This window comes from Canis lupus, chromosome 9 (assembly GCF_003254725.2).
Source record: "Canis lupus dingo isolate Sandy chromosome 9, ASM325472v2, whole genome shotgun sequence".
NCBI lineage: Eukaryota > Metazoa > Chordata > Mammalia > Carnivora > Canidae > Canis > Canis lupus.
In genome coordinates this window covers 17,240,360-17,267,723 of record NC_064251.1, presented here as the reverse complement: position 1 = coordinate 17,267,723, position 27,364 = coordinate 17,240,360, and the positions used below count along the sequence as shown (strand labels likewise).

Below are 27,364 nucleotides of genomic sequence, written 5' to 3'. Positions count from 1 at the left end.
TAGATTTAAAAAACAATTCAAAGACAGGCTGGACTCAGAATTTGGCCCAGAACCTTGCCAGGACTGTTTATTTACAGGGAGGGCTATGGGCCTGGGATGCCCTCAGGGCTGCATGCAATGAGTCCAGAACCTTAGCTCCAGCTCAGTTATTCTGGGCTTCTTGCTTCACTTGCCCCAGAAAGGCTGAGGCCAAGGGCCAGGCACCTGAAAGAAAGTGCTAGATGGATCCCAGCCCCTTATCACAAACCACACACCCTAATCAGGATGGCCTTAAGCTCAGGGAAGGGAGTAAATGGGAAGAGTCAAGGACACAGGCCATTCTTCTACCCAGGACCTGGCTTTCGCACAGGCAGGGGCCTGAACAGGAGGCCCCAGGCTGAGAGACCTACTGGAGAGGCTGTCAGGGGGAACTGAGAAGGTCAAGGCAGGGTGCAAAGAGCCGGCGAGCGCCAGGCTGGGCTGGAAGGGATTGAGGCCAGGAGGCAGGAGCACAGAGGGTGCAGAGAATGGTGGGCAGGCCAGGCTGCTCTCCCACCACGACCTCCTCTGATAGCCCCCTAACAGGGTCAGGTTGGGACAGAAAAGCTCTAGGGCAGGTGGTGGGGTTTGGGAGCCCCTGGCAGACCCCAGAAGGGAGGAGGGAGAGGCTGCACTCACCCTGGACGAGTCTGCTTCACCCAGACATGATGTGTTTGACAAAGGCTGGGAAGGGAGACAAATCAGTCATTGCACTTGGCTCCTCTCGGCCCCTGAGACCTCTTCCCCTCCCTCATGTTGCCTGACTTCCAACCTTCCCACCACCCTTTCTCCAGACTATGATTCTCTCTCTTATTTGGAGTTGATAAGGAAAAGCTGGAGGACTCTCCTAACCTCTGCTCTGTGTCTTCTCAGCTGACCCTCAGACATAGACAAAAGGAGCTACGTTGTCTCTGCTAATCCCCTCAACCTTGAGAAAGGTGCCAGCATTGCTCCATTGCTCAGATGAGAAAACTGAGGCTCAGAGAAGGTCAGTGACTCGATTCAGATCACACAGCCAGTCTATCACAGAGCTATCTCCAAAACCCATGCTCCTTCTATTACACTATCCTGTCCACTCCAGGGATGGAAAAGAACATCCATCGGGAGCTCACCACCGCCCATCTGGTGCACACAGCCTCTAGCCCCTGGATATTTCTGTTCTGTTCTGCAGACCCGCCCAGCCCAAACTGTTCCCACCATCCCTGGGTGTCCCAGGAAGTGAGGCATGACCCGATACCTTCGTAATTGATACAGCCATTGGCATCCTCTTGCCCGGCCAACAGCTGCTCCACTTCGGCCTCAGTCATCTTCTCTCCTGGGGTGGGAACAGTAGGCTCTGAATTATAGATGGCAAAGGAGAGACAGGCCCAACCCAAACACCCCCTTGAGTCTCAGGGCCCAAGGCTCCCCGAATCTGAGAAGTGGATATCCAAGTTTTAAAGAGGGAGCCAAGGGTCTTAGATCTTTCCTACTCCCCAAGGCCTCTCCCTCCACCCTACAGCCAGCACTAGGCAAGCAAACCAGGGCCCCAGTGATTGAGGCAATGACAAAGATGGAAGCTCTGGGTCCCACATCTCAGGCCTTAGCCTTGCTCTGCCAACCTGCTCTCATCTCCTTCCAAGCCCAACTGAGCAAACCCAGTTAGGGAAGGTTGTTCCTGCAGAGCCTGGAGAGACATAGCCTGGATCAGGATGTGATCCTCAGGATGCAGAGACTCCCATCTACCCCCTATGTATGCCACCCGGGCACTTCCCATCTCTCCATTCCTCCCCCCTGGGCACCACCAGCCTGCATACCCAGGGTGGCAAGGACATGGCGAAGCTCAGCACCCATAACTGTCCCATTACTCTCCTTGTCAAACACACGCAGCCCCTCCACAAAGTCCTCATAGGTGCCCTGTTCCTTGTTGCGGGAGATGTGCTGCAAGATTGGCAGGAACGTCTCAAAGTCCAGCATCTTGGCATTCATCTCTTTAGGTAGGAAGGAAAAAGAATGTGATATGAGCAGAAGCTCAAGGGGAACAGGGGGTCAGCAAGAGGCCTCACCCCAGCTCTGCCAGACCAGGACCAGGGCAGAGGGGAAAAACCATCAGGACTCCACCTGGACCCCTAAGCTCCAGGTGGTGGGTGACGTGGGGGAGCTGGGGTGGCAGCAGCAGGCCTGGAGGGGCCCAAAGGATCACAGAATCGGGCCCCACATGCACCATGTAACACACATGTCACAGAGGTAAACTGATAGGACTACAAAAAGAATTTGGCATAATTCCTCTTCTGGGTCTCCGGACTAGACCACATTGCTTGGAGCAACAATGAATCAATAATTGTTATAAATTTGCAATTCTTTTGTGACAAGCCCACTTTTCCCATATTATAGTATGTTAAAAAGGTTTAATTTTTAAAAACCACAAATGTTGGAAATTCTTTCTTATATAACAACACAAGAATCTCCAAAAAATGGAAGTGCTCAGACATCCTTTACCTCTAAGAAGGCCTGCTGGTCCTCGGGCCCTCTCCTGCCCACGTCCTTCACCCCATACTGGAGAAGGGGCCAGAATCAAGGAAAGGGCAGGAGATCAATATGGGGGCCCAGGAAGCCTCAAGAGATGGCCTCCCCTGGCCAGGGGGCTCCTGCCCTGTCTGCCTATCCCTGCCTACCTCTCTCAGAAGGACATGTGTGTTAGAGCAGCTGTTAATGTACTACCACATGTGACAGATGACATTCACAAATGGGACACGTTCCCTTGCACCACTTTTGAAACTTACCAAAACCTGCCAAATGCAGATGAATGAAAGAGGCAACATTACAGAGCTCATCTTGAGTCTGCTTTAAACTTGAACAAATAATTTGTGATCTTCAGTGCTCTAACCATCCTTAGAAACAAAGTATTCATGATACAAGTCATAGTGGTCACAGGGCACTTCAGTGTGCTAACACGTCAACTGAGATACTGGGCGTGGGGGTGTGGGCAGATCCCCACCTCACATCCCTACAACCCAGGATGTCAGAGGAAGACACTGAAGCAACAGAATGTCGCTCCTGCTCAACTGGGGCTTCAACCTCACAGGGAAAACAAGAGCAAGGCCTGGCCACGTTCTTCAAGAGCCAACTGTCAGAGACTTCCAAATAATTCTAGCAAGGAGAGAAGGGGTAAGCTGGGGATGGGGTCTGGTCTTGAAGGGCTAAAGCAGGGGAAGAGGAAGAGCCCCAGGGGCCTCAGGGCAGACACCAGGAGGCTGAGCCACGAGGCCCATGCTGACCTTCAGGCTTGGGCTTGCCCAGGACACGCAGCACCTCGGCATTGGTGGGGTTCTGGCCCAGTGCCCGCAGTACGTCTCCACACTGCCCATAGGTGATCTTCATCTCTCCAGTCGGTGTCCGGTCAAACAATGAGAAAGCCTCTTTGAACTCTGCAGAAAGAAGACCTGACTGCGGCCTCCTGGGCCAAGCAAAGACAGTGACTGGGAGCTGATCAGCCTCCACCCTGCCTGAAGAGCAGGTCAATGTGGTCAATAAAACGTTTTGGTATTTGCCCTTGGCCACCAGGCCAGCCCCTCCCTGGAAGCCCCCCATGCCGTCTTTTGACAACCAAAGAGCATTCTGGAGCCTCCATGACCTGCTCCGGCGCTGGGCCTGGGAGCTCTTCTACCAATTATTGTCGTGTAATCTGAATATCTCCCCTGCTGCCCCCTCAAATCCCCCCACCCTGCCCTGCTATAGGGGTGGTGCCTGACTATCAAAACTGGGAGGGAAGTGAAACTACTGCTGGCTCAGAAGTCAGGATTCCTGGGTTCTCAACTTGGCTCTGCTGAGTAGCTTAGAATAAGACCAGCTAGGACTCAGTTTCCTTGTGCAAACCAAGGAATAAGGCTTCACCCTCGCCTCCCTTCCCAGTTACCGTGAGAATCAAAGGAGATGGTAGCATGTGGGGGCACTTTGCAAAGTGATAAGACCTGTTCAAAAGTTGGCTAACAGGGCTGCCTGTTCCAGGCCAGGCCAACTGACATGATGAAGACCACCCCAGCTTCACCGCTGACCTGCATGTGGCCTTGAGCAAACTATTCAACTCCGTGGACCCTCCTTTTTTTTTTTTTTTTTTAGCTCTAAGCAGGGATGCAATGTCCACCTGAGTGGGTTACCGGAGGGGAGAAGGCTGGATTATCAAGTGTGCCAAGCCTGCTGTCTAGCACATGGTAAGGGAAACAACAAAGGGTGGTTATTACTGTATTCCCTGGCTCTGGAGCCAGCCCAGAGCTCTAGGGACTAGACTCCCGAAGGTATCAGGGTGCTGTCCAAGGAGCAAGACCAAATTAAGGCACTCCTGGCCCTTTGCAAAGAACCTCAATTCCTCATTAATTTGGATACAACCAGTTCATTACTGTGGATAATTTGGACTGGGAATGGCAAAGAAATGGTTTACTGGGCAGATTAACAATATGTATGAACCACTTAGGAAAAAAGCTCCTTTTAATCCTCATCAAATACTCTAGAAACGTTTATTCCTTAGAGGCTACCCACGGATTATTTATAAACCATTCCACATATCAAAGCAGTCCCCCCGCCCAAGACATTTATTTGCAAGTCTTTATTAGACTTTGTAAGAATTTAAAAGATACAAAACCACATGTCTTTCAATTACTGAATAATGAAGTTCAAATTCCATTGCCATTGCTTATTAGCTGCGTGACGTTGGGCAAATAAATATTTAACCTCTATAAACCTCTTCTCCTTTATAAATGGCACCTACCTCAGAGCATTCTTAAATTACACTCATGTTATATACAATAACGTAGGTTACAAATCTTAACAAAATGTCCTGCATATAGTAAATGCTCAAACAATGCTGCTAGTCTTTTCTTAATGGTTTAATCTTAATTTTACCACTTAACTATGTGATTCTGGCCAGGTCACTTAACCTCACTGACCTTAGTTTCCTCCTCTGTCAAAAGGAAATAACACCTACCTCACCGTTTTGTTAGAAGGATCTAAATTTTTTTTTTTTAACTTTTAAAGCGATTAGCACGGCTTCTGGCACAAATTCAGTACTCAATAAATATGTTAGTTGAACCTGAACTCAGAGTTTTTGATCTCCCAGTTCATTCAGAAGACTGAGGTCAGATTTAATAAAAGTCCTCACGAAAAAAGAATATAATGATACTTAATAAGGAGGTGGAACAAAAAATAAATAAATGTAAAAAAATAAGGAGGTGGAACACGACAGGGTGGGGGAGTAAAAGAACAATGACTTATGATCTGATCACTGACAATGGACCAAGTTCTGAGCTAATTAATCTTTCAAAAACTCTATGCTATGGGTATTATTGTCTTCATTTGTAGGCCAATGCACATGTGACTTCTGACCAACTATTCAGGACTCCAAGAAAATAGTGAGGAAGAAGGAGGAGAAGGAAAGGACCTGCTGTATCTGTTAACACCCCAGCCCGCTGCAAACCCTGGTATATATACACATAAGCCAAAACACTGAAGTTTAGGGTTGCTACTACATAGAAGACAAAGCCAGTATGATCTTGGGGTGTATGAGAGGTGATGAGGTGATGTTCATGGGCCCAGAAGAAACCTTTTCTTGATAGTCTGTAGGAGTTGGGTGCTTGCTAGAGCAATGAGTAAAGGTGGTAATCCCTTCCTATAAGAATATGGAAATCTGGGCGCCTGGATGGCTCAGTTGGTTGAGCATCCAATTCTTGTTGTCCATTTATGTCATGATCTCAGTGTCATGAGATCAAGCCCTGCCTCGTGGCTCTGTGCTCACTGGGGAGTCTGCTTCTCTCCCTTTTCTTCTTGCCATCCACCTCAAATGCCCTCTCTCAAATAAATAATCTTTAAAAAAAGAAAAAGAATATGGAAATCTGGAAAGGGACCAAGAGTTAGAAGTTAGTTTTCTACAAGAAAAAAAAAAAGCATTATAATAAAATGGGGCCATACCGCCAGGAGAATATAAAGACAGGATTTGATAACTATCTTCAAATGAACGGAGGATATCTGAAGGATGCCGAATAGAGTCACAGACTTTCTGAGTTGAAAAGAACCAAATATTCTTACTTTTCAGATAAGAAAATTAAGGTTCAAAAAAGTGACCTTGCCCAAAGTCTCATGGCTAATAGTGGCAGAATTAGGGCCAACACTAAAATCTCCTAATTCCAGAGTTGCCTCGGTGGCTCAGTGGTTGAACGTCTGCCTTTGGCTCAGGTCATGATCCCAGGATCCTGGGATTGAATCCCATGTTGGGCTACCCCATAGGGAGCCTGCTTCTCCCTCTGCCTGTGTCTCTGCCTCTCTCTCTCATGAATGAATGAATGAATATCTCCTGAGTCCAAATACTCTTTTTAGCATAATACAAGAAAGCCATCTTCAGCTTCATCAAAGAGCAAATAAAGAGATAGCAGGAGTAAAATTCAAACAGAAACAATTCCGATCCAAAATAAGGGACAATGTCTTCAAGGTCGGAGGGATGACAGACTGAAAGGAGTTAGACCATAGCCCTGAAAATCTTCCTGGACCAAAGAGGCAACCAGCTGTTCCAGTTAGCTTTGACGGTGACTCTCATTTGGGAAATGAAAATTTTTTATTGTTAGTTGATTCTCTCAAATCCTCATGGGTACCCCCATGCTTATATCTATGCACAAGTATATATTTAACTAAGATGCATTTAAATTAATTTTAAGTATTTTGTAGCACACCAAACTATTGACTAAAAGTGAATGTCCATGGGGTATTGCAAAAGCAGAGTCAGATTCAATTTACTAGTTTCAAAATACATCTGCTAGTTCTAATGTCCTATTTGTGGGTAAATTGGCATCACTTTATGGGAAGGCAATTTCACAAGAACTCTTATAGTTTAAAATGTATGTATCTTTTTTTTTTTTTTTTTAAGATTTTACTTATTTATTCATGAGACACAGAGAGGGAGAGAGAGAGAGAGAAGCAGGCTCCATGCAGGGAGCCTGATGCGGGACTCGATCCCAGGTCTCCAGGATCACACCCTGGGCCAAAGGCAAGCACTAAACCACTGAGCCACCCAGGGATCCCCTGTATGTATCCTTTGACCCACTCCTAGGAAGTTCCCCTGGGGGAAGCATGCTGATAACTCCCCACCGGCAACAATCTAAAGCTCCATCCCAATTAGCCTGATTCAATTAAAAGGTACATCTGTGTATGAGACTCTATGTAATTCTTGAAAAAAATGAAGCAGAATTGTTAACTATAAAAAGATACCAAGGTATAATAGGTTTATTATTAAATAATATACATTAGTAAAACCAAATATGTATTAAATAAAAGATGCAGGATAGTATATATCACACAACTCAATTTGTGTAAATTTTATACATACATATCGGTAAGTCACTATAAATTTTTCTTGAAGGACACAGAGGCTTATTAACAGTAGTTACCTTTGGGACAGGAATCAACATGACAGGAAAGCAAGAGGAAAATATTTTTATTTTTCATTATTTACCTTTAAGTAGTATATGAATTTTTGTTTTTGTTTTACCACGTGCAGCTATTAGTTTACTTTTTAAAATATAGTATGTGCTTAAAATCAAGGGGGTGGATCAGATGACCTTTCAAGGTCCCTTCTAACTCCAATGACTTCGTGTCCTAGAAGCATTTAGTGAGGAAAACAGAGGGATAAGTTGCAGTGGCAATAAGCCCCAGCTATGAAGCAGATTCCACATGATGAAACATTCCATCCTCAAAACAGCAGACTCCCACAGGAGGAGGGTAACAATCAGGTTGGGGAGTTGGAGATTGGAGGCTTGTCTTGAAGCCCACTTAATAGCACTTCCTAGAACATTGAGAAAACAAACTGTCTCCATCCAAGATGGAGAAGGGTTGGTGATGGGGATCACAGGTGGACTAGGCACCCCCAAGTCACCACTGGCCCTGCCGCCATTAGCAGGTGAGCATCTCAGTGAGCTATAGGATGAGAGGAGAGGATGCCAGTGACCTAAAGAGGGCTTTCCAATAACAGGAACAGAAATGAGTGTTCTAGATATCTTGAATAGTAGATTTTGTGGGTAGAGGGAAGAAAAAGACATTTTTGTTGTGCATCTATTATGTCTCAGGCAGTCTGGCAGGATAGTTGAGAATTCACGTCTGCAATCGGACTTCCTGAGTTAGAGTTCTGCTCTACTAACAACTGCCTGCATGAGATTGGGCAAACTACTGAACCTGTGCCTCAGTTTTATCAGTCAGTGGGGGTGGTAATAGTCCCTACCTCCTGGGGGTGTGGTGAGAATTGAGTTAATCCACATAAAGCGCTTATGTGATAACATAGGTTAGATGAAAAGAAGCAAACAGAAAACCTTTGGCAAATACAAGTTAGTAATGATGAGAACGGTGATTACTATTAACCTGGAGATAGCAACCACTCCTCTCAGTCCTCCTCCTCCTGGAAAGTACAACAGCAGGCATGCTAGGGAAGGTGGGGTTGTCAGTACTCACCTTCGATCTGGTCAGCAGTGAAGTCTATCTGTGGGGAGGGAAACACAGGAATGAGACTGCCGAAGGCTCCTGGAGGGAAGCAGAAGTGGCTTCCACCACAGTCAGGGGGCAACTCCCTCAGGCCACCAGTGAGGGGCGGAGACTCAGGGCAGAGCCCCAGATGAATGAACTACAATATCAAATAATGCAGCCACGAGTGCTCCCTCAATACTGCAAATGAAGTGATGGCTCAAAATGAAAGAGAAAGAGAGAAAGAAATGTTCCAGATAACTCTAGAAGATATGCTGACTCTCTGTGGTGATTTCTTCAGGTCAAATATAAATTGCTCACCCTAGCTGACCATAAACTGCCCTCACTTTCAACCCTACTCCACAATCCACCCACAATCATACATCCTCTCCCTTTGGGCAGCCACCACTCCTCACCCTTGGCCTCTCTGTCCTACTTGATGATGACCATCCACGTCCTGCAATCCCACCTTTCCTTCTCTGGCCCCTTCCAACCCCACCCCTCCTCTTAGGCACTGGGACAGCAAGCCTAGCTTGGGTGGGTCCTCTGCATTCCTGAACTATTCTACAGTCCTGCCTCCAGGTGTGCCCAGGCCCCCTGATGCCAGGGCTCTCCTAGGTCAGGGATTTTTTGTTACTGTTCACAGAAATGCCTGGCACAGGGTAGACACTCAAAAAATATTTGTTGAGCAAAGTAATAAATTTGGATACACTCACACAATGCATAATAATTCAATGGTGAGTAAAGAACAATCAGGTGGGAGGCTCTGAAAATGAATGACAATGAACAAGCATGAGTCATCATCATCATTTAGGATTTTGCGTGTTACTTCACCATCCTTATCTGCCACCACCCTCCCCACCCAATCCCCTCTCCAGGGGTGGTGGTAACCACTGCTGGCACATCTCCTTCATGGACCACCATTTCTAGTCCTAACTCTGCTGCTTGTGCTGTGCCTCCCAGGCAGACCCCTGTTAATGAGGACCTCTGGGGGTGGCTGGAATAAGCTAGGAGAGGGGAGGAGGGGTTACACTGGGTTGGGCAGGAAACTAGCTGTGACCAGGAATGGAATGGGCTTTGCCTCAGGAGGGTTGGTCAGCAAGGTATAAATGCCCCTGGACTAGGGTAAAGGATGCTTTGCATGAACTCTGAGGAAAAGGTGCAGTTGCTTTGCTTTGTGAAGTGCTAAGTCCCAGGAGTAAATGTGTAAGAGAAATTAGTGTAAAAACATAAAATCAGAATCTATGGTCATAACCATACATATTGGGGTTAAGTTTACTTTTGTTCTAGTTTTTGAGCACAGACTTCAAAGCAAAGGAACCAAATAAGCACAATAATGAAGGATACCTACATTTTTTTTTTCCACTTTAAAGCAATTTCAACTATGGTCAGGTTTGGAAGATCCAGGCATGGGAAAGAGGACTGCAGTGGGGAGGAGAGAATCAGGGGGTGGGGGTGGTGGGTGGATGGAGAGGCAATGGGTCAAAGAGAAGGCTCTGATATGATACCACGAGGTAGCTGTCACCAGGATGCCGGGGGGGGGGGGGGGGGGGGGGGGGGGGGGGGGGGGCAGGCTATCCCATAGGAGTAGCCCATTATCAGAACAAATCAGAAATAAAAGCATCCTGAGGAGTATGGGGGAGAGTCAGCTTTTCTCACTAGGCTCTGCCCGTAGTGGGAGTAATGTATGACCCACGTACTTTCAAGGTCTTACACTATCACCTCCATGTGTACCACAACCAAACCCAGGGACGTGCAACTACTTCCATCTCTTGGCCAAACCAGTTATGCTTGACCCCTCACCCTTGTACGAATTACCACAGATCAACCCCAGGGCCCTTGGCACAGCTGCAGGGGATGTGGGCACCAGGAGGAATCCTGAGAGACTAGGGAGGGTCAGTTTCCCTATCTTCTTGTCGTAGCACCCGGTCCTGAGCCCTTATTTTGATTTGATTCCTCACCACCCCTGGCCCTGCCCTCATGGGTATCCCCAGGGGCCCACCACTCCCAACCTGTTATTAATAGCTCTTCATACCAGAAGCACTTGACCTCTCACATTCTGGTGCCAAGGCTTAGAACTGCTTCACTCTCCAGAGGCCTCTGACCCCTCCTTCCCCAGCCCGGCCCCTCCCAGTTCCATTCCTTCAGCAGCTGGGCCAGATAGCTGGGAGGCCTGAAGTGACTGAGTCAGCAGGCAGGGCCCACGCCAGCTGCAGGGAGAGGAACCTTCCAGGGTGAGGGGAGCAGGGTGGGCAGAGAGGGAAGCAGGCCCCCCTCCCTCACCGGGTTAGAGGGTGGGCCTCGTCCTAAGATGGGCCAGTCCCCTGCAGACTCCAGACAGGAGCCTAGGCTGAGGCCACAGAAGGAGGGAACCACCTCGGCTGGGGAGGAGAGAGGGAAGCAGGCTCCTCTCTGCCCCCACCACCCTCCTACTGCAAGGGTCTTGGTGAACAAAGCCTTTCCCAGACTCTCTCCTCCCTTGCCATTTATATAACTCGTTCCAAGGTACATTGGCCATTATTGGTACGTGTCTTTTCTCCAGAAAGATGAGGTACCACCTCTGAGGAAAGGGTCAGTCTCTTTTTCTTTGCTATGATGGCTCCCACAGTGCATTAAAATTTAAGGCTGAATAGTCGGTTGGTAATACCTCCCTGCCATTCCTGACTCTGACAGAGCAGGGCTTCCTCAGAGCAGAAACCCATCCCTGAGGGGCAAGGCCTAGATCCCAAATCCCCCTCACCAGCCCCAATGCCAGCTCCACCATCCCGTGCCCCATGATGCAGGGCATAGGCACCACAGTCCCCATCCTGGTCCAGCCTCCAGGAAATAGATCTCTAAGGTCCAAGACAGACAGGATCCCAAAGGTCATCCCCACCTCCATTCCAATGGTTAAGGCTCACTCACCTTTACACTCTTGGGATCAAAGGCAGGTTCCTTGGGGGGTTCAGGAGCTGGGGCAGGGGCAGGGGCTGGGGCAGCCTTGGCTGCTTCCTTCTTAGGCTCGGGCTTCTTGGGAGGCATGTTGTCTTGCTGGGATCTCCGGTGGAGGTGGGAGCTAGGACAGAATCAAGAGATGTGGCGCCTAGGAGAGGAGACAGGAGACTGGGCTGCCTCCCTCCCCTTTTATCCTGGGCAGGAGCCCCCACAGAGGGGCTGGGTGAGAGCAAGAGCAACCGCCCTGACTATAAAAGGAAGAAACACCAGCAGGGTACAGCTGACAACTGTGTATTGTCACCAGGTTTGGGGCCACGAGCCTCCCCTCCCTCCACACCTCACACTCCTCCCGGCCTCCACCTCTGGGACAGGCTGACCCTTCCTGCCAATTGGTGGAAGCCCAGAGGGGCCAGGAAGACAGACCCTCCAAAAACACCAGAGTCCAGCCAGAGAGATGAGCTGACTGGAGCAGTTGATAACCTTCACACAAAGCCCAGGGGAGGGTAAGGCTTTTTTTAGCCCCTCCAGAGCAGAGGCAGCCCACTGCACATTCCTTTTAAGCCGGCTCCTTTAAGCTGAGAGCCACTCTGGGGCCTCAGCTCTGCCCTGAGGCTCAGCTCTAGGCCTGGAGCCCTGAAGCAACAGCTGGTCGGCCAACCCTCCCCATTCCCGCCCCCCCTCCCCACCCCCTGCCCCTCACCCTCCCTATTTACAGGCTAAAGCCCTCCATCCTCCAGAGCAGGCATCCCAGGAACTCCACAGACCTCAAATCCCCGGGCTTACCCTCACCACCAGCCACCTCCATCATTCATTCAGGGAGTCCTGAGAGGCAGAGGGGTGTGGCTAAAAGTCAAGGTGACTGGAGGTCAACTTGGGTCTCCTTGTCACTATCCCTTTAACTCTGGACACTAGGTGTGCATGTGCAGGTGTGCGGGTCTGTGTGTGTGTGTCTGTGAAGTGCTTACTGTGTACCAGGCACTGTTCAATGCTATTGTATAAAATCTCATTACCTCTTCACCCCAATCCTACAAACTAGATACTATTCCCATTTTACACTTAGGGAGATTGAAACTAAAAGTGGTCAGGTAACAAGGTCACTCAGCTAAGTAGCTATGAGCTGGATCAGGACCCAGGTGTATCTGATTCTAAAGTGTATGCTTATATCATTGAGATCATAATCCCATTTATGGGGGCACCTGGGTGGCTCAGTGGTTGAGCATCTGCCTTTGGCTCAGGGCTTGATCCCAGGGTCCTAGGATCAAGTCCTACATCAGGCCCTCTGCAGGGTGCCTGCTTCTCCCTCTGTCTCTTTCATGAATAAATAAATAAAGTCTTAAAAAATAATAATCCCATTTATGGGATTTATGGTGGGGGGTGTGCACATATGTCTGTGTGTTCATCTGAAAGGCCAGGACGTATACACGCTAAAGTGTTAGGGAGACACACCCCTGGGACCTGGGGGCGGTGAGGAAGGGAGATGACAGCAGTTCAGAATTTTGTACTTTTTTCACTTCCTGCATTAATGGAAATTTTTAGAACTAGCATGTACTGTTTTAAAAAAAAAAACAAACAAACACTTAAAGGCTATACAATGTTCAGAAAACCACCACCAAAAAGCTTACCCACCACACAGAATTGCTTTGAGCTGAACTTTAAGACTCTCCAGTTCAGAGGATGAAAACTCAAGTCAAGAAAAGCCAAAAAGTTACCTCTGCCTCTCTAGGCCTGGTCTTCTTACCTATAAACAGGATTACTAGACTACATACCACCTGGTCCCTGCTAGCTCCTAAGTCTGCGTGCAGTTCCAGGTGCCTGGGGGCTCACACCCACTCATTCCCTAGGCTCCATTTTTCCAGACCTTTCCCAGCCAAAGGGCCCTTGGAGTTGGTCTCATCCTACCTGCTTTTGTGAGGAACCTAACGCCTAACGCCAGACTTTTAAGCTGCCCAGAGAAATTCAGCCACTCATAGAGCCAAGCCAGCTAATTCTGGCTCCCCGTGTGGTGTGTGGAGCTCTGACCCCACCCTGCTGCTCTTACAAACCTAGATGTGCCCTCACCACTGGTAAGCGGAGAAGCCTTCAAAGGAAACTGAGGCAGGAAAAGGAGCCAGGACTTGCCCAAGGTGATACAAGAACAAGACCCAAACCCACGTCAGTACTGGTCCTGGCTGGGATAGCAGCTGTTCACTCTTTCACCTCACCTCACCCCTCCTGGGCTTCACCTTCTGTCTTCCTTCTGAGTTCCTATCATCTGCTTCCAGGGGCCTCTGCTTGCACTCTTGCACTTTCCCTGTCTGACCCTTCCCTGACTTCCTCACTCCCCAGACGTTGGGAGCTCAGGTTGTGGGAGGTGAGAAAGGAGGAAAGAGAAGCCCAGCCTCTCCCCTTCTCTCCTCCCACTGCAACCTCTTCCCAGACTAGGTGTGCTGTGGAGTTTGGTGGAAAAGCTGCAAGCCAGAAGCTGGAAGATCCAGGCACTAGACCTGACTTTGCCAGCCACTCCCCTTCTCTGGGCCTGAGCTTGCTTATCTCTAAAATGAGAGATAATCAGGAGCTTTCAAACAGTTTCAAACAGACACCCAAGACCCAAGCCTCCCTTAAATTGCTTCCGGCTGTAAGGGATGCAGAGAGGCCAGGTTTGGAGCTCCCCCTGCCATTTCAATCAGCACCACTCCTGTGTGTTTTCTACATGGGGGTCCCACGATCATTGTCAAAGAAATGATTCCATGGTTTAAGAGTAAAAATAACCACTGAATGAGATGCTTTCATATATCCTTTCCAGTCAAGAAACAAGTTATTCTAACCATTCTAGTAAGAAGTTGATCCTCAAAAGACAGAAAGTCAGGGGTTTCCTTTCATTTCATTTATCTTTTTCTTTTTTCCTTTTTCTTTCTTTTTGTAATGAGGAGCAAAATATTCAGTCTGCTTGGGGACAGAGCTATGAGGTTAGAGAGCTGGGAAGACTGAATGAGGCTAGCTGAGCAACTGTAGACATGAAAGGATGAGGGCCTTAGAGATAGACGAACATAGGGCTGAATGCTAGATTTGCCATTTCCTAATCTCCGGTCCAGTACCCTAAGGACCTTCAGCAGTAAACATTTCCTTCTCAAGTTGTTGTGAGATCTGTATGAAACAACATGAGCAAAGCACCACAAGCCACCCCTGGCACAATGGAAACACTCACAGCTGTTCATTTGTTTTCCTAGATGAAGCTAGACGTGTGTCTGGGTTTCTCAGACTTCTTGGAAGGAACTCCAGGAGAGAGGGCCTGTGGGGGAGGAGCAGCACAGGTAAGGTGGCAGTGGCTACTGGGATTATGAGGTGTGGGTTTAGGAATGAGGAAGAGGTGGAGAGAAATGGGGGTTGGAGGAGGGCGGCCACTGGTACCCATGGTGTGACATATTTGTGGCTCAGAAAGCATGTTGCAGGTCCCTGGGGCCAAGCAGCCTGCCTGTCAGCCACACTCAGATGAGGAGCCAGCCTGCCTGAAACTTTAGGCCACAGGCGCCCCAGCGTGGGAGGAGACACTCCTCAAATCAGTTTCTGATGCTCTTTAAGCAACACCAGCTAAAAGAGTGTCTGGCACTTCAGAAGCAACTGGAGGAGAGTGTGGTTTTCCAGAAAGAGCTATGCATCAAGCGTCAAGATACCCGCCCCTGGCCTTGTTATTATTACCACAACTCATGATGCCCACAGTTCAGAAGAGCTCAGTAACTGGAGCCAGAGGTGTCACTTTTGCGGCCCTCATTCTACTTCATGGTCACTGGCTTTTCCCTTCTTGTCTGTCTAGAGTATCCTGCACCAGGCCTACAGCATAGCTTCCCCCTCCAATACATGCTGACCAAGTAGAGCAAAGGAAAGAAAGAGAAAGAAAGCAGAGACTGTAGAGGCAAATTAGAAGTAGGTATTGGCAGCCTGCCAAGTGCCCCTGAGAGGCCTCTAATGCCCATTCAGATGCTCCCACTGGAAGGACTTCAAACTTGGTAGATGGAAAACTCCGGACAGAATTTCACACCAACCCATTTACACCCCATGTCAAACTCGGAGACAGACACTTAGCTTAGAGAACTGACATCAGCCCTCAACTGGGCTGAGCTTACATACACTCACTTGTTCTTCCCCCTTCCTCTCTAACCACACATGCCCTGTGTCCTGTCCTGAAAGAGATCCATCAGAGTCTCCTGCCTGGGATCAAATGCTGCTGACAGGAGGCCTGGCTCTTAATGCCTTGTCCTTGTCACCCTCCCTCCTCTCTTCTGGCCAACATCTCATAAGCTAGACATCATGGAGCAATGCCCTGGCCAACACTAATCTGTCCCCATAGAGGGCACTGGGTAAATTGGGCTCTGCTGCAAGGCAGGGGTAGGAAAGCCCACTCAGGAGCTGGACTGCCCAGGTTAGAGTCTGGACTCAGGGGATTAGGCAAACTCGTTAACTTTTTTCTTTTTTAAGATTTTATTGATTTGGGCAGCCCCAGTTGCGCAGCGGTTTAGCGCTGCCTGCAGCCCAGGGTGTGATCCTAGAGATCACATCACAACTCCCCTGCATAGAGCCTGCTTCTCCCTCTGTCTGTGTCTCTGCCTCTCTCTCTCTCTCTGTCTCTATGAATAAATAAATAAAATCTTTAAAAAAATTTTTTTAAAAAGATTTTATTGATTTGAGAGAGAAAAAGAGCATGAGTATGCATGCAATGTGAGCTGGGTTTGGGTGGTGCAGAGGGAAAGAATCTCAAGCAGACTCCTCACTGAGCTCAGAGCCTCCATCTCATGACCCTGAGATCTTGACCTGAGATGAAATCGAGTCTGCAACTTAAACAACTGAACCACCCAGTTATCCCACAAGTTAACTTCTTTATGTCTCAGTTTTCCTATCTGTAATATGGGGCCGCTAATACAACTTTATAGATTGGTCACGAGGATTATATGAGTTAATATGGTGTTAACACCGTGTCCAGGACAGAGCAAGTAATCAAAATACCCAAGCCTGGGTCCTGATTGAAATAGTGTGGCTTCTGCTCCCTCTCCCAAGATCAACAGTGGAAGAATTATATAGAGAAAATACAAGAAATAAAGATAAATTTCTCACTGTGAGAAATCCCTTGGATGAAGGGGATCCCTGTTTAGAACTGGGGTGTGTATGTGTGGGTGGGTATGCATGTGTGTCTGTGCATGTGTGTGTTAGAGGGGTGGCTTTGGTTTGGGGAGAGATGTGGCCAGGCAGGCTGTGGAATGACCAAAAAAAAAAAAAAAAAGGAGCTCTAGGGTCTCTTTTCCTCCACTACTGGCTTCAAACATACAGCAATGCCCCATCAACTGTGTGACTCAAACCTGTGATGGCTAGGGTAACATCAGGGCACTGAAGATGCACCATGCTTGTGAAGAGCTAGTAAAGAACAGGTAGGGGACAACTGAACTTTGGACAATTGTGTTCTCTCTTCTCTCTTACCTGCCCTGAGAGTTCCCTAAACTCTCAGGGCAGGTAAATTTCAATCTAAATGTATCTCCCCCTACCAAGGCTGCTTCGTTCTGGCGGGTGGTAGAACTATTCTCAGTACTAGGGCTCATTCACCTCCAACCCTTACCCCTTGAGCTCAGTGGTGCTGGCATGCACTGTTGGATCAGCAACCGATGTGCCTTTAGGCAAAATAACAAGACAGATGAGGAGCACCTAATCCAAAAGGACACAGCCCACTTGATTAAAGATGGCACTTTAAGTAGAAAAATGATAACAGGCCAAGATTTTAAAAGGAACTTAGTAAACATGCTAAAAGAGATAAAAGGAAATATGACCAATATGATACAGAACAAGAAGACATAAAGAAGAACCAAACAGAAATTTCAGATATGAAAAGTATAATCATTGAAATAAGAAAAAAAAACTTTCATAAAACAAGCAATATGCTAGGTATAAAAAATTAATAATTAAAATAGAATAATTATAACAGATTTGAAAAGTAGCATGATGGACACAGTTGGGAAACATATTAGGGTATTGAAAGGCAAAAGAAAGAATATCGCGGGATGCCTGGTGGCTTAGTTGGCTAAGCATCTGTTTTAGGCTCAGGTCATGATCCCAGGGTCCTGGGATTGAGACCCACATTGAGTTCCCTGCTCAGCAGGGAACCTGATTCTCTCTCTCTGCCTCTGCTGCTCCCCCTGCTTGTGCTGTCTCTCTCTTTCTCTCTGTCAAATAAATTAATAAAATCTTTAAAAAAGAAGGAAAGAAAGAAATGCAAATAAATAGAAAAGCTAAGAAATATGGGAGATAGAAGTAGAAGTGCTTTGTGGTTTAGATGGGCAATCAAGCTGAGTATACATCTAAAAGAAATCTCGCTCAAGTTCAGAAAAGACATGAGGAAGGTGATTCTCTGCCGCAGCATGCCATGTGGTGGCAGGAGGTGGAAACAGTGTGAGTCTCCAGTACTGAAACAATGCCATGAAAGAGTACATACCAGTTAGAAGGAAAAGATTAGATATACACCCAGAAGAAGATAGTGATGAGTAAGAAGCTGAATAAAATACAAACCACAAATACATTTCTATAAATTTAAAATACCTGCACATAATCTCACTGATAGCATACTGCACATGAATGAGCTAAAACTGAAGCTCCAAGAAAACACTTATTTGCAACTTAGCAATGTAGGTACAGGAACTTATGCTAAAATTGAAGCCTCTCACAATACAAATTAATACACATTTCTCTAACACAAATATGCAGATTTTAATCAACAGCATTATATAAACTGGCTGCAAAAATGACAAGAACAGTTTAAATGTTTTGTTGATATTAATGAATTTAGAGTTGCTTTTCAATTTTTGCAGTAGCTCCTCGAATTTCACGTTAGTAATACTGAGTTGACACAAGAGTTAGTGAATTTATTTGACTTAGACATAATTTTGATACTGATATAGTTCCTTTAAAATAGAGCAATTTTGACTATTTGGGTGCAAATATTAAAGGAAAATGATTTTTTTGGTACTTGGTTCAGTTACTGGAAAATTTTAAAGTATGCTTGGAACAACTTAGGTAGTAAATCTACTTTTTCAACCATGCAATTATAAAATCTAAATACAGATCAAGTATTTGTGATGAAAATTTAGCATCCAAATTGAGATAAAATACACAATGAAAGGTTTTGAAAACTTAGTACAAAAATGTAATATATTATCTCATCAATAATTATTATATTGTTTACATGTTGAAATAACATTTTGGCTATACTGAGAGAATAAGACATTATTAAATTGTATTAAGTACCCACATACTAGAAGCATTACCCATTATTCAAGAACACATACAAACAAAAAATACACATTAAAAATTTCTGAGGGTTGCTTATTATGACTATTGTTTGGATGGGATGGAGCAATGAGATAAAAAAGGAATAAATAACTAATTAAACAAGGGGCCTTATATGGACTAGTGATGAAAGAAGGCTATATAACTCAAGGAGAATGATTAACCCAATCCCCTGTAGCTAAGACTCTTTATGACCAAGGAAGAAGGAAAAAAGCAATGAAAACCTGAAGTCTTAGTGACCCTGAAAACTCAGAGCAGCAAAGGTAAAGGCCAAGAAGGAATGGAGGGTTTAAAACAAAAATTTATGGGCCATGATAGCACAGGTCCTCAGAGCACTTTAAATCATCCCATCCAACTTCATTTCCTCAGCTATTTAACATAGGTAGAGAATGCTACACGTTTGGTGCAATCACTCAGTAGTCTGTCTAAATGGTTGAAGCTCATTTCTGTGCTGTGATCAAGGCAGTGCAGCCTAGTGATGTATCTGTGAACTGAACCGTGGGAAGAAGACATTGGGAGGGCCCCAAAAACAGGTGGGTTGGAGTCCGCCTAAGAATCTAAAGCAGAGGGCAGGACAGCTGGTGTCTGGCAAAGTGATTTATAGTTGAAAAGCAACAGAGAGCAAGTCAGAATCCTCACCAGTCATCCGAACTGCATTCCACCAGACATCCTGTCAGCTGCAAGGGACTTTAGAGGCACAGACAGAAGGGGGTGACTTGCCCAAGGTCACACACTATGAGTCATGGCAGACCTGAGACTAGAACCCAAGATGCCACTCTAAGGCAATAATAGGAGCTGGTGGAGCTGATGGGATTCCCTCATGGAGAGTCCTGGACCCCAAGGGGGCAAGGAAATAAGAAAGCATCAATGACAGCTGGCCCTGTCACCCACACCACGGGTGGCTCTCACTAAGGAAAAAGAGACTTAACCCCTTAGCAAGCACTTTTTTTCAGCATTTGAGGACATGCTTTTAATGCTAAAAATGATTCTCTTTTCTTGGTTTCCATTTCCACCAACTTCTTCTTTTACTTCTCAAATCTGACTTCCTTCCTAGCACTCCACCAGTGACTTCTCTGTGGCTAGATCTAGTGCTCTTGTCTCTGGGCCTTCTCTGCTATACTTTTTTTTTTTCCTTAAGATTTTATTTATTTACTCAAGAGAGAGACAGTACAAGTGAGAGAGAGAAAGAAGCAAGGGGGAAGGAGCAGAGGGAGAGGGACAACCAGATTCTTCGCTGAGCAGGGAACCTGATACAAGGCTCCATCCCAGAACCCTGGGATACGGACCTGAGCTGAAGGTAGAGACTTAACAGACTGAGCCACTCAGGCGTCCCTCTGCTGTACTTATCATACCAAAGTTCTGTGACTCACCCTGCTCCTTTATCCAGATTACTCTCATTCATTCATTGATTCATCCATTCAACTAATATTTATTATACCTACAGTATGCACATACTTTTACTAAAATTAATAAAGGCCATCCAAGGAGCTTCCTATCTGGTATGGAGGACACAGGTATATAAACAATTTTAATGTAATGATAAGTACACTCACAAAAGTTTTATAAGGTATTCTAAAATAGAATGCATTTAGTTCTACCTGAAAAATCTCTTTTTTTTAAGATTTTATTTATTTATTTGAGAGAGAGAGAGACCAAGATAGCAACAGAGAGCACAAGCAGGGAGGAGAGGAAGAAGCAGGCCCCCCCACTGAGCAGAGAGCCCCCACATGGGGCTCAATCACAGAACCCCAAGACTATGACCTGAGCTGAAGGCAGATGCTTAACCGACTGAGTCACCCAGGCATCCCAAGAATTGGGAACATAACCAAGTTTGTATTTAACTCATTGCTGTGCAATTTATTCAGAGAAAAATGAAAGTTTGCCTAGAACCTAAAAGGGAGAGAAATAGCAGAGAACCTACTATTTGGTGAATGTCCTCTCCACATAGTAATATTTCTTATCTAGCAGCCAGGCATATAGGTCCTTTCTGAGGAAAAGGAGGTAATAGCCTACAAGATCATTCAATTGACTCTTTTGGTCTGTCTGCATTCAATAAGCAGCCTCTGGTTGGAATCTGAATGCCCAAAAGAGAAGGAATTGGAGAATATCTCTCACTGTAAATGAGAAACTTGGAAAGATTTTCATTTTGCACCTTTTTTTCAGACTCAACTGATGAGAGGGCAAGGTGAGGGCAAAACACAAGCTGACACACTGCAACCCCCCATCCCAAAGTGGGATATATATATATATATATAACATTCCTCGGGCAGTAGTGACTGCCTAAGAACAAAGGCAGGGGAAAAAGAAATGGTCAGTTGATAAAGATCACAGTCATGTAGAACATGAAACTCCACTATAGTTTTTAAGTGTCTTCATGATTTTAAGAAAAAGACAATCTTAATAATAGACCTTCAGGAACCTGTAGACTCAATTTCCTGGAGCCCTAGCATCATCTTCATTGCCATAGGATAGAAAACCCTACATGATCAGTCACTCCTCACAATCACGATGCAGCTCTTTCTGCACATAGGTCCCGTCCCTGTGCCATAGTAAAACACCTTTTTGCACCATAAAAAGTCTCAAGAATTCTGTCTTGACCATTGGGCTCAACGATCCCATATCACAACCAGCTAGGCTCCAGGAATAATGGAAATTTAGAGTTGCTCCCTTAGCAGCCTCTTTGCTGCACTCCTGGCTCCTACTCACTCCTCTCTCTCTCTCTCTCTCTCTCTCTCTCTCTCTCTCTCTCCACCAATTCACATAATCCTCAGCTGTTAGCATAATCTTTCTCAAATTCCGTTCTTATGAAGTCACTCCCCCTGCTCAATCACCACCAGCAGCTCCCTAGGTCTATTTTATCAACCTAAAGTCATCAGTTTGGAACCCAAAGCTTATCAACTGTCTGGTACATCGCCATTTCAACCAAGCATACACAGGCTCCACTCCAGGCAAGATAATTTGTTTACAGTTTCTCTTCTTCCCTGTGCTTTTCAAGTCTCCCTACCCCTCCCTGCCATAGACCACGTAGCCCATCTCAGAGTTTACCTCAACCAGGATGTATTTCTGATTAGCGTCAACACTTCAGACTGCTTTGATATGAAATCTGTTAGGGACTTATGTACAAAACCAGCATGTTCTCTGAGTCCAGAAAGAGAGAGTCAAAAGAGTGTCAAGTTATGACCAATAAGAAATAATACTGAGTGGTCATTTCTTTTAATCATCAGATATAATATTTTAATAACTTTATATTTGTATAGGACACAATTCCAGATAATGGGGACATCAGGGTAAGCCAAAGTCCCTGCCTTCATGGAATTTATATTATAAACAAATACAATTAAAATTACCATACATACTATGAAGGAAAAGAAAACAAAGATGTGAGAGAATCCTGGGTGGAGCTAACAATTTTGGTTAGGGGACAGGGAATATTCTGAGGACATAATACCAAGGCTGAGGCCTGAAGGATGAGTTGAACTTAGCTAAAGAATAAGTAAGTAAGATTAAGTATTTCAGGAAGAAGTAATATGTGTAAAGGTTTCCACTTTAATCAGTCAATATTTTTAAAGAATATACTAAATATGGGGGCAGCCCCGGGTGGCTCAGCAGTTTAGTGCCGCCTTCAGCCCAGGGCCTGATCCTGGAGACCTGGGATCAAGTCCCACGTCACGCTCCCATGTCAGCCTGCTTCTACCTCTGCCTGTGTCTCTGCCTCTCTCTCTCTCTATGTCTATCATGAAAAAAGAAAAAATCTTCAAAGAACAATATAGAGAAATATAAGATATCTATATATAAGATATCTTCTATCTTCCCTTAGGAAGAATACCACATAAATAATCTTGATTTTATTAGTCTGCTCAGGAAGCTAAAACAAAATTACCCCAGACTGGATGTATTAAACAACAGAAATGTATTTTCTCACAGTTGGAAGGTAGAAGTCCATGATCAAGATGCTAGAAATTTGGTTTCTGGTGATTATTGTCTTCCTGGCTTGCAGATGGCCATTTTCTTGCTATATGCCTCGTGTGACCTGCCCTCTACTCTCTTAGGTTTATATCATGGGCCTTGCAAATTACACTGACAAAAGACAGATTAACAAAATTTTAACAACAAAAAGTGGTTAGAATTTGGGGCTTACCTACCATTTTAGCAAACAGCAATAAATTTGTGGAGAAGTGGCAAAACAGAGTGGGGAAAAGGTTTGGGCTTCTGGGGTGGTAAGCTGTGGAAAGGTAAACATCTAGGGAAACTAATGGAAGGTAACGGTTATTTCAGTAAGGTCTGTTTGTGCAGACCCAAATCAGTGTCAACTCCTTGTCTCTAGTGATAATGGTTGTTTTCTTCCTCCTGGTACAGGAGAAAGAAGAGAAAGCACCATCACAGAGGGAAATTTATGTCCTGCTATCAGGCTGATAGTGGAAAAGCAAAGAGCTCTTTCTGTGTTTGCTGCTTCCAGTTGCTTTCAGATCAAAATAATCCTCATGCCAAAGTAACATATTCTGGTCCCTTCTTGGGAATGTAGAGTCTAACAGGGAGGTGAGACAAGGCTGGATAAGGAGGCAGGGACTAGACCTTGGAGGGCCCTATAAGAGAAGTTAGGGGCGCCTCGTGGCTCACTCAGTTAAGCGTCTCTTGATTTCAGCTCGGGTTATACTTTCACTGGCGTGGGGCTCCGTGCTAGATTGTAGCTTGCTTAAGATTCTCTCTCCTTCCTCTGCTCCTACCTCCTGTATGTTCACTCATCCTCTCTAAAAAAAAAAAAAAAAAAAAAGAGAGAGAGAGAGACAGAGAGAGAGAGAAGTGAACAGGTTTGAGTGATACCCTGAGAGCAATGGGAAATCTTGAGTTGGGTAGGAAGGTTTGGGAGGGACATAATCAGACTTGGTTTTAAGGTATGTAAGTCTAGGACAGGAAGAGACATGAAAGGTATATCCAGGGTAAAATTAGTAGGGCTTTTGCAAATAGATATTAGGGTCAAAGAGAGAGTGGTTGGTTTCAGGTTTGGGCAATGAAGAGGGTGCGTGGCAGTACCATAAACTGGGGTAGGAAATACTTCAAGTATGAGGGCTGAGGATGCCATTCTGAACAAGCATCTGTGAGATATCCAGTTGATAGCTAGGCATTCAGGTCTGGAGTTCTAAGAAGCAGTCTGGCTAGAGATAGAGATTTTGGAACAATTTTACATTTTGGGAGGTTTGATTTATTTTATTTTATTTATTATTATTTTATTTTATTTTTTTGAGAGAGAGAGAGAAAGGGAGATGGAATAGGAGCTGAGGGAGAAAGAGAGAGAGAATCTTAAGCAGGCTTCAAGTCCAGTTCAGAGCCCAGTGCAGGACTGGATCTCACAACCCTGAGATCATGACCTGAGGTGAAATCAAGAGTTGGATGCTTAACCGACTGAGCCACTCACACCCCCCTGGAACAATTTTAGATGATAGTGGAGACCAAGAGGATGGATGGGTTTTCAAAGGGAGAAAGCACAGGGTGAAAAGAAGGCCTAGAATAGGCCCCTGAAGCATTCTAATGTTAGGGGGGTACAAAGGAAACTGATAAAAAATAGAGCAGTATGAGGAAAACCACAAGACTGTGTGATCAGAGATGCCAAAGGAAGGGGATAATTTGACCAAGAGGGAGGAGGAAACATGGGAGTAAAAGCCGCAAGGTCAAGTAATAGAAGGAGGATAAGAGAAGCAGCAGCAACAGGGACAAAGGAAGGGTACAGACAAAAGGGACTGAAGGATTTCAGAAGAGAAAACTTGCTGGGGGCTATGCCTTAGTAGGACCTGCATCTTGGCAATAATGCCAAGTCTCGTTCTTCAATAGTTCCCTGAAAGCCGGCCTCCGAATCTGATTGAACATGAAACAGACCAAGAGGCAGGCTAAAGGAAAAGAGGAAATTCACCATGTTTGAAATAATGCTTATTGTAACCCAGATCTGCTCACCAGCTAAACATATGTGGATAATGAATGACAGCAGGATGCTCAAGTGGTTGCTGGATGTCAAGTTTAAGTAGGTCAATCAGGAACACAGAAGGAAGAAAAATGCTTTAAAAGATTCCATCAAAGCACAACTTCAAACAATGTGGCCTTGCTATGGATAAGCAGAAAACCACAACAGATGTATTAGACCAGTGAAGAACAGTTAGAAAAGAGATGCCTTTTGGGGGGAGAAAAAACAGGGGTACTCTAAGCAAATTCTAAGCTTCAGCATCAGAATGCCAAGCATCATGGACTCTTTAAATGCTGAAAATGATACACATTTTCAAACAAAAAATATCATCATTATGTATGCTGTATTGTAAGTTCCTACATTCAAGTTTACAAGAATTCATTGCATAAGACTTGGGTTAGCAGCATGTTGTGTGACAAAGAGCTGTGTGTGTAAAATGACCACAAGCTTAGCATGAACAATGTCATGTGACAGTTTAAAATGCAAATACAACTTAATTTTTAGTCTACTTTAATAGAAGTCATCCAGATAAAGCAACAGTCTCAACATTCCCTTCATTAATTAGAATAAATGTAGAGTTCTGTGTTCAGTTCAAAGCATCAAATTTTAAGGGTGATCTCTCTTATCCATCTCTTTCTTTCCATCACTACTACTAGCTTCTAGCTTCTCTCATCTCATATCTGGTAGATTGTTTCCAAAGAGGTCCAGCAATCAATTCCTCAGGTGGCACAAGCCTTCTGCAGTGTCACTTTGCTACTCCTCCCTTCTAGAGGTGGAGTCTATTTCTCCTTCCCTTGAATCCATGTTGGCCGGTGTCTTGCTTTAATCAATGAGAAGTGGTGGGGTTTGACTTACAGACCTAGGTCTTAGGGGGCCTCACAGCTTCCTTTTTTACCTTCTCAGTTGCCAGCCACAAAGCCAGGAATGGGGCTAGATTACTGACTGATGAGAGGCCAACAGTGAGGCAGAAGTCAGGTGGAGATACATTAGAGAAATGAGGGGCTTAGCCAACAGCTTGCACCAAGGCCCCAAACATGTGGGCAAAGCCATTTTGGATCTCCAGCCCCAGTCAAGCCAATAACAGTAATATTCTGTATCTATGCTACCCAGTATGGGACTCACTAGCCACAAATGTCTACTGGATCCTTGGAATGTGGCAAGGGCACCTGAAAAATTTCATTTTTAGGGCAACCCTCTCAGGTCCCCTCCCTCTTTGGGAGCTTTGCACTATTGCTCAATAAACTTTGCTTTGCTGCCCACCAAAACAACACAAGACAAAAAAATCATTTTTAATTCTCTTGACTTAACTGAATGTTAAACAGCTAATGACTACCGAGTTGGACAATTTAGAAGACTCATAATCTTGCTAAAAAAAAAAAAAATAAGGCACAGGGCAGAAAATCACCTTGGCACTTACCCTTTACAGGGCCCAGAATACAGAAGCAGTTAATAGAGATGGCTGGTGGTGAAAGATATAGCTCTCTTAGCTAGTATTAAAAAAAAAAAAAAAAGCAAAACACAACAAAAACAAAACAAAAGCAAAACAAAACAAAGCAAAACAAAGCAAAAACAAAAACAAGCCAACCCTTCGTTCAACATCACCTAAGGGAAGTAATCCATTTTAACCTGATTTCATCTGCATAAAACGAGAGACCCAGAAAGGGAAATTCCTACATAACAGGATATACCATGAGTTCCTCACCTAGCAACTGAGATGTCTTGATTGGACAATTAACTTTCTAAACGTGTTTTCATCATCTACCAAAAAACCCCAAAATTGTAATAGTTCCCTGGCTCACACATTTCGGCGGGGTGGGGGTGGGTAAGGGGAATGGGAAGGAAATCTGAGAGAGCCTCTTATGTGTGTTAGACACACCAACATACATCCATGCATTTAATTCTTTTAGTCATTTTTTTTTTCAGACTAAGGAAATAGATGTTCAGAGATGTGACTTGCCTCGGGACTTAAAACTTAGTGCCAGAGGTAAAATTTAGAATCAAGCCTCTGGATTTCCCAATATGCCACAGGAAAAAAAAAAAATTATCAGGAAATTTTTCCTTATCAGGAAAAAAAAATTCTGCCAGCCTTCTGAGATTTTCCATCATCTGGTCACCTAAGTAATTATTTCCAGCTAATGCCTTAACTCTAACCGGACTGATCTCACTTCTGCGTCCCTTCCCTTACCAGTCTTTTCTTCTAATTCTACCCATCCTTCAGAATCCAGTTTGTCTCCCTTTTCCCTTCCCTGAAACTTTCCTCATCTTAATCCCAATTTAGTTCCCTCTCCTCTTAATTTTGACGTCACTCATCACGGGCATCACGTAACATCGTAGTGACGTCTTCGGTGTGGACAGCCCTGGTCCAAACCAAGTCTTTGACGGGCGGCAATCCTTCCAAATTTCCTATTTCTCTTTGAGCCGTGCTATATAGGTACTTCTGGAATGAGGAACGAACTAAACTCAAAAAAACACTTCTTGATTAAAGTCAGCCCCAAACTCTCGTGCTTTACCCTCCTGCTTAATCTACCACACACCAATTGATCCGGAGAGCGGGAGCGGCGAGCGGAGACCGTAGTCGGGGCACGTAACGCACCCGGCCCGCTTCAGCAAGCCACGCCCAGGGTCGCCGATTGGGCGTGGCCCAACCTCGGGGGGCCGACTGGGCGTGGCGTGCGTGAGTGAAGG

At 45.4% G+C, this 27,364-nt stretch overlaps 1 protein-coding gene across 2 annotated transcripts; it reads right to left on the bottom strand.

Moving 5' to 3' along the window:
- Window positions 1-34: 34 nt before the first annotated feature.
- Window positions 35-27,364, bottom strand: MYL4 (myosin light chain 4). 2 transcript variants are annotated; one of them, XM_025436695.3, is made up of 8 exons: window positions 27,214-27,364; window positions 11,395-11,545; window positions 8,482-8,509; window positions 3,276-3,425; window positions 1,815-1,988; window positions 1,256-1,333; window positions 658-702; window positions 35-204 (listed from the first exon to the last, which is right to left on the bottom strand). In XM_025436695.3, exons 2-7 carry the CDS (start codon window positions 11,509-11,511, stop codon window positions 674-676), a joined length of 576 nt encoding a protein of 191 aa, XP_025292480.1. In that variant the 5' UTR covers window positions 11,512-11,545; window positions 27,214-27,364; the 3' UTR covers window positions 35-204; window positions 658-673. The 2 variants fall into 2 exon arrangements, with proteins under 2 accessions (XP_025292480.1, XP_048970603.1); XM_049114646.1 differs by lacking the exon at window positions 27,214-27,364 and adding an exon at window positions 14,609-14,631.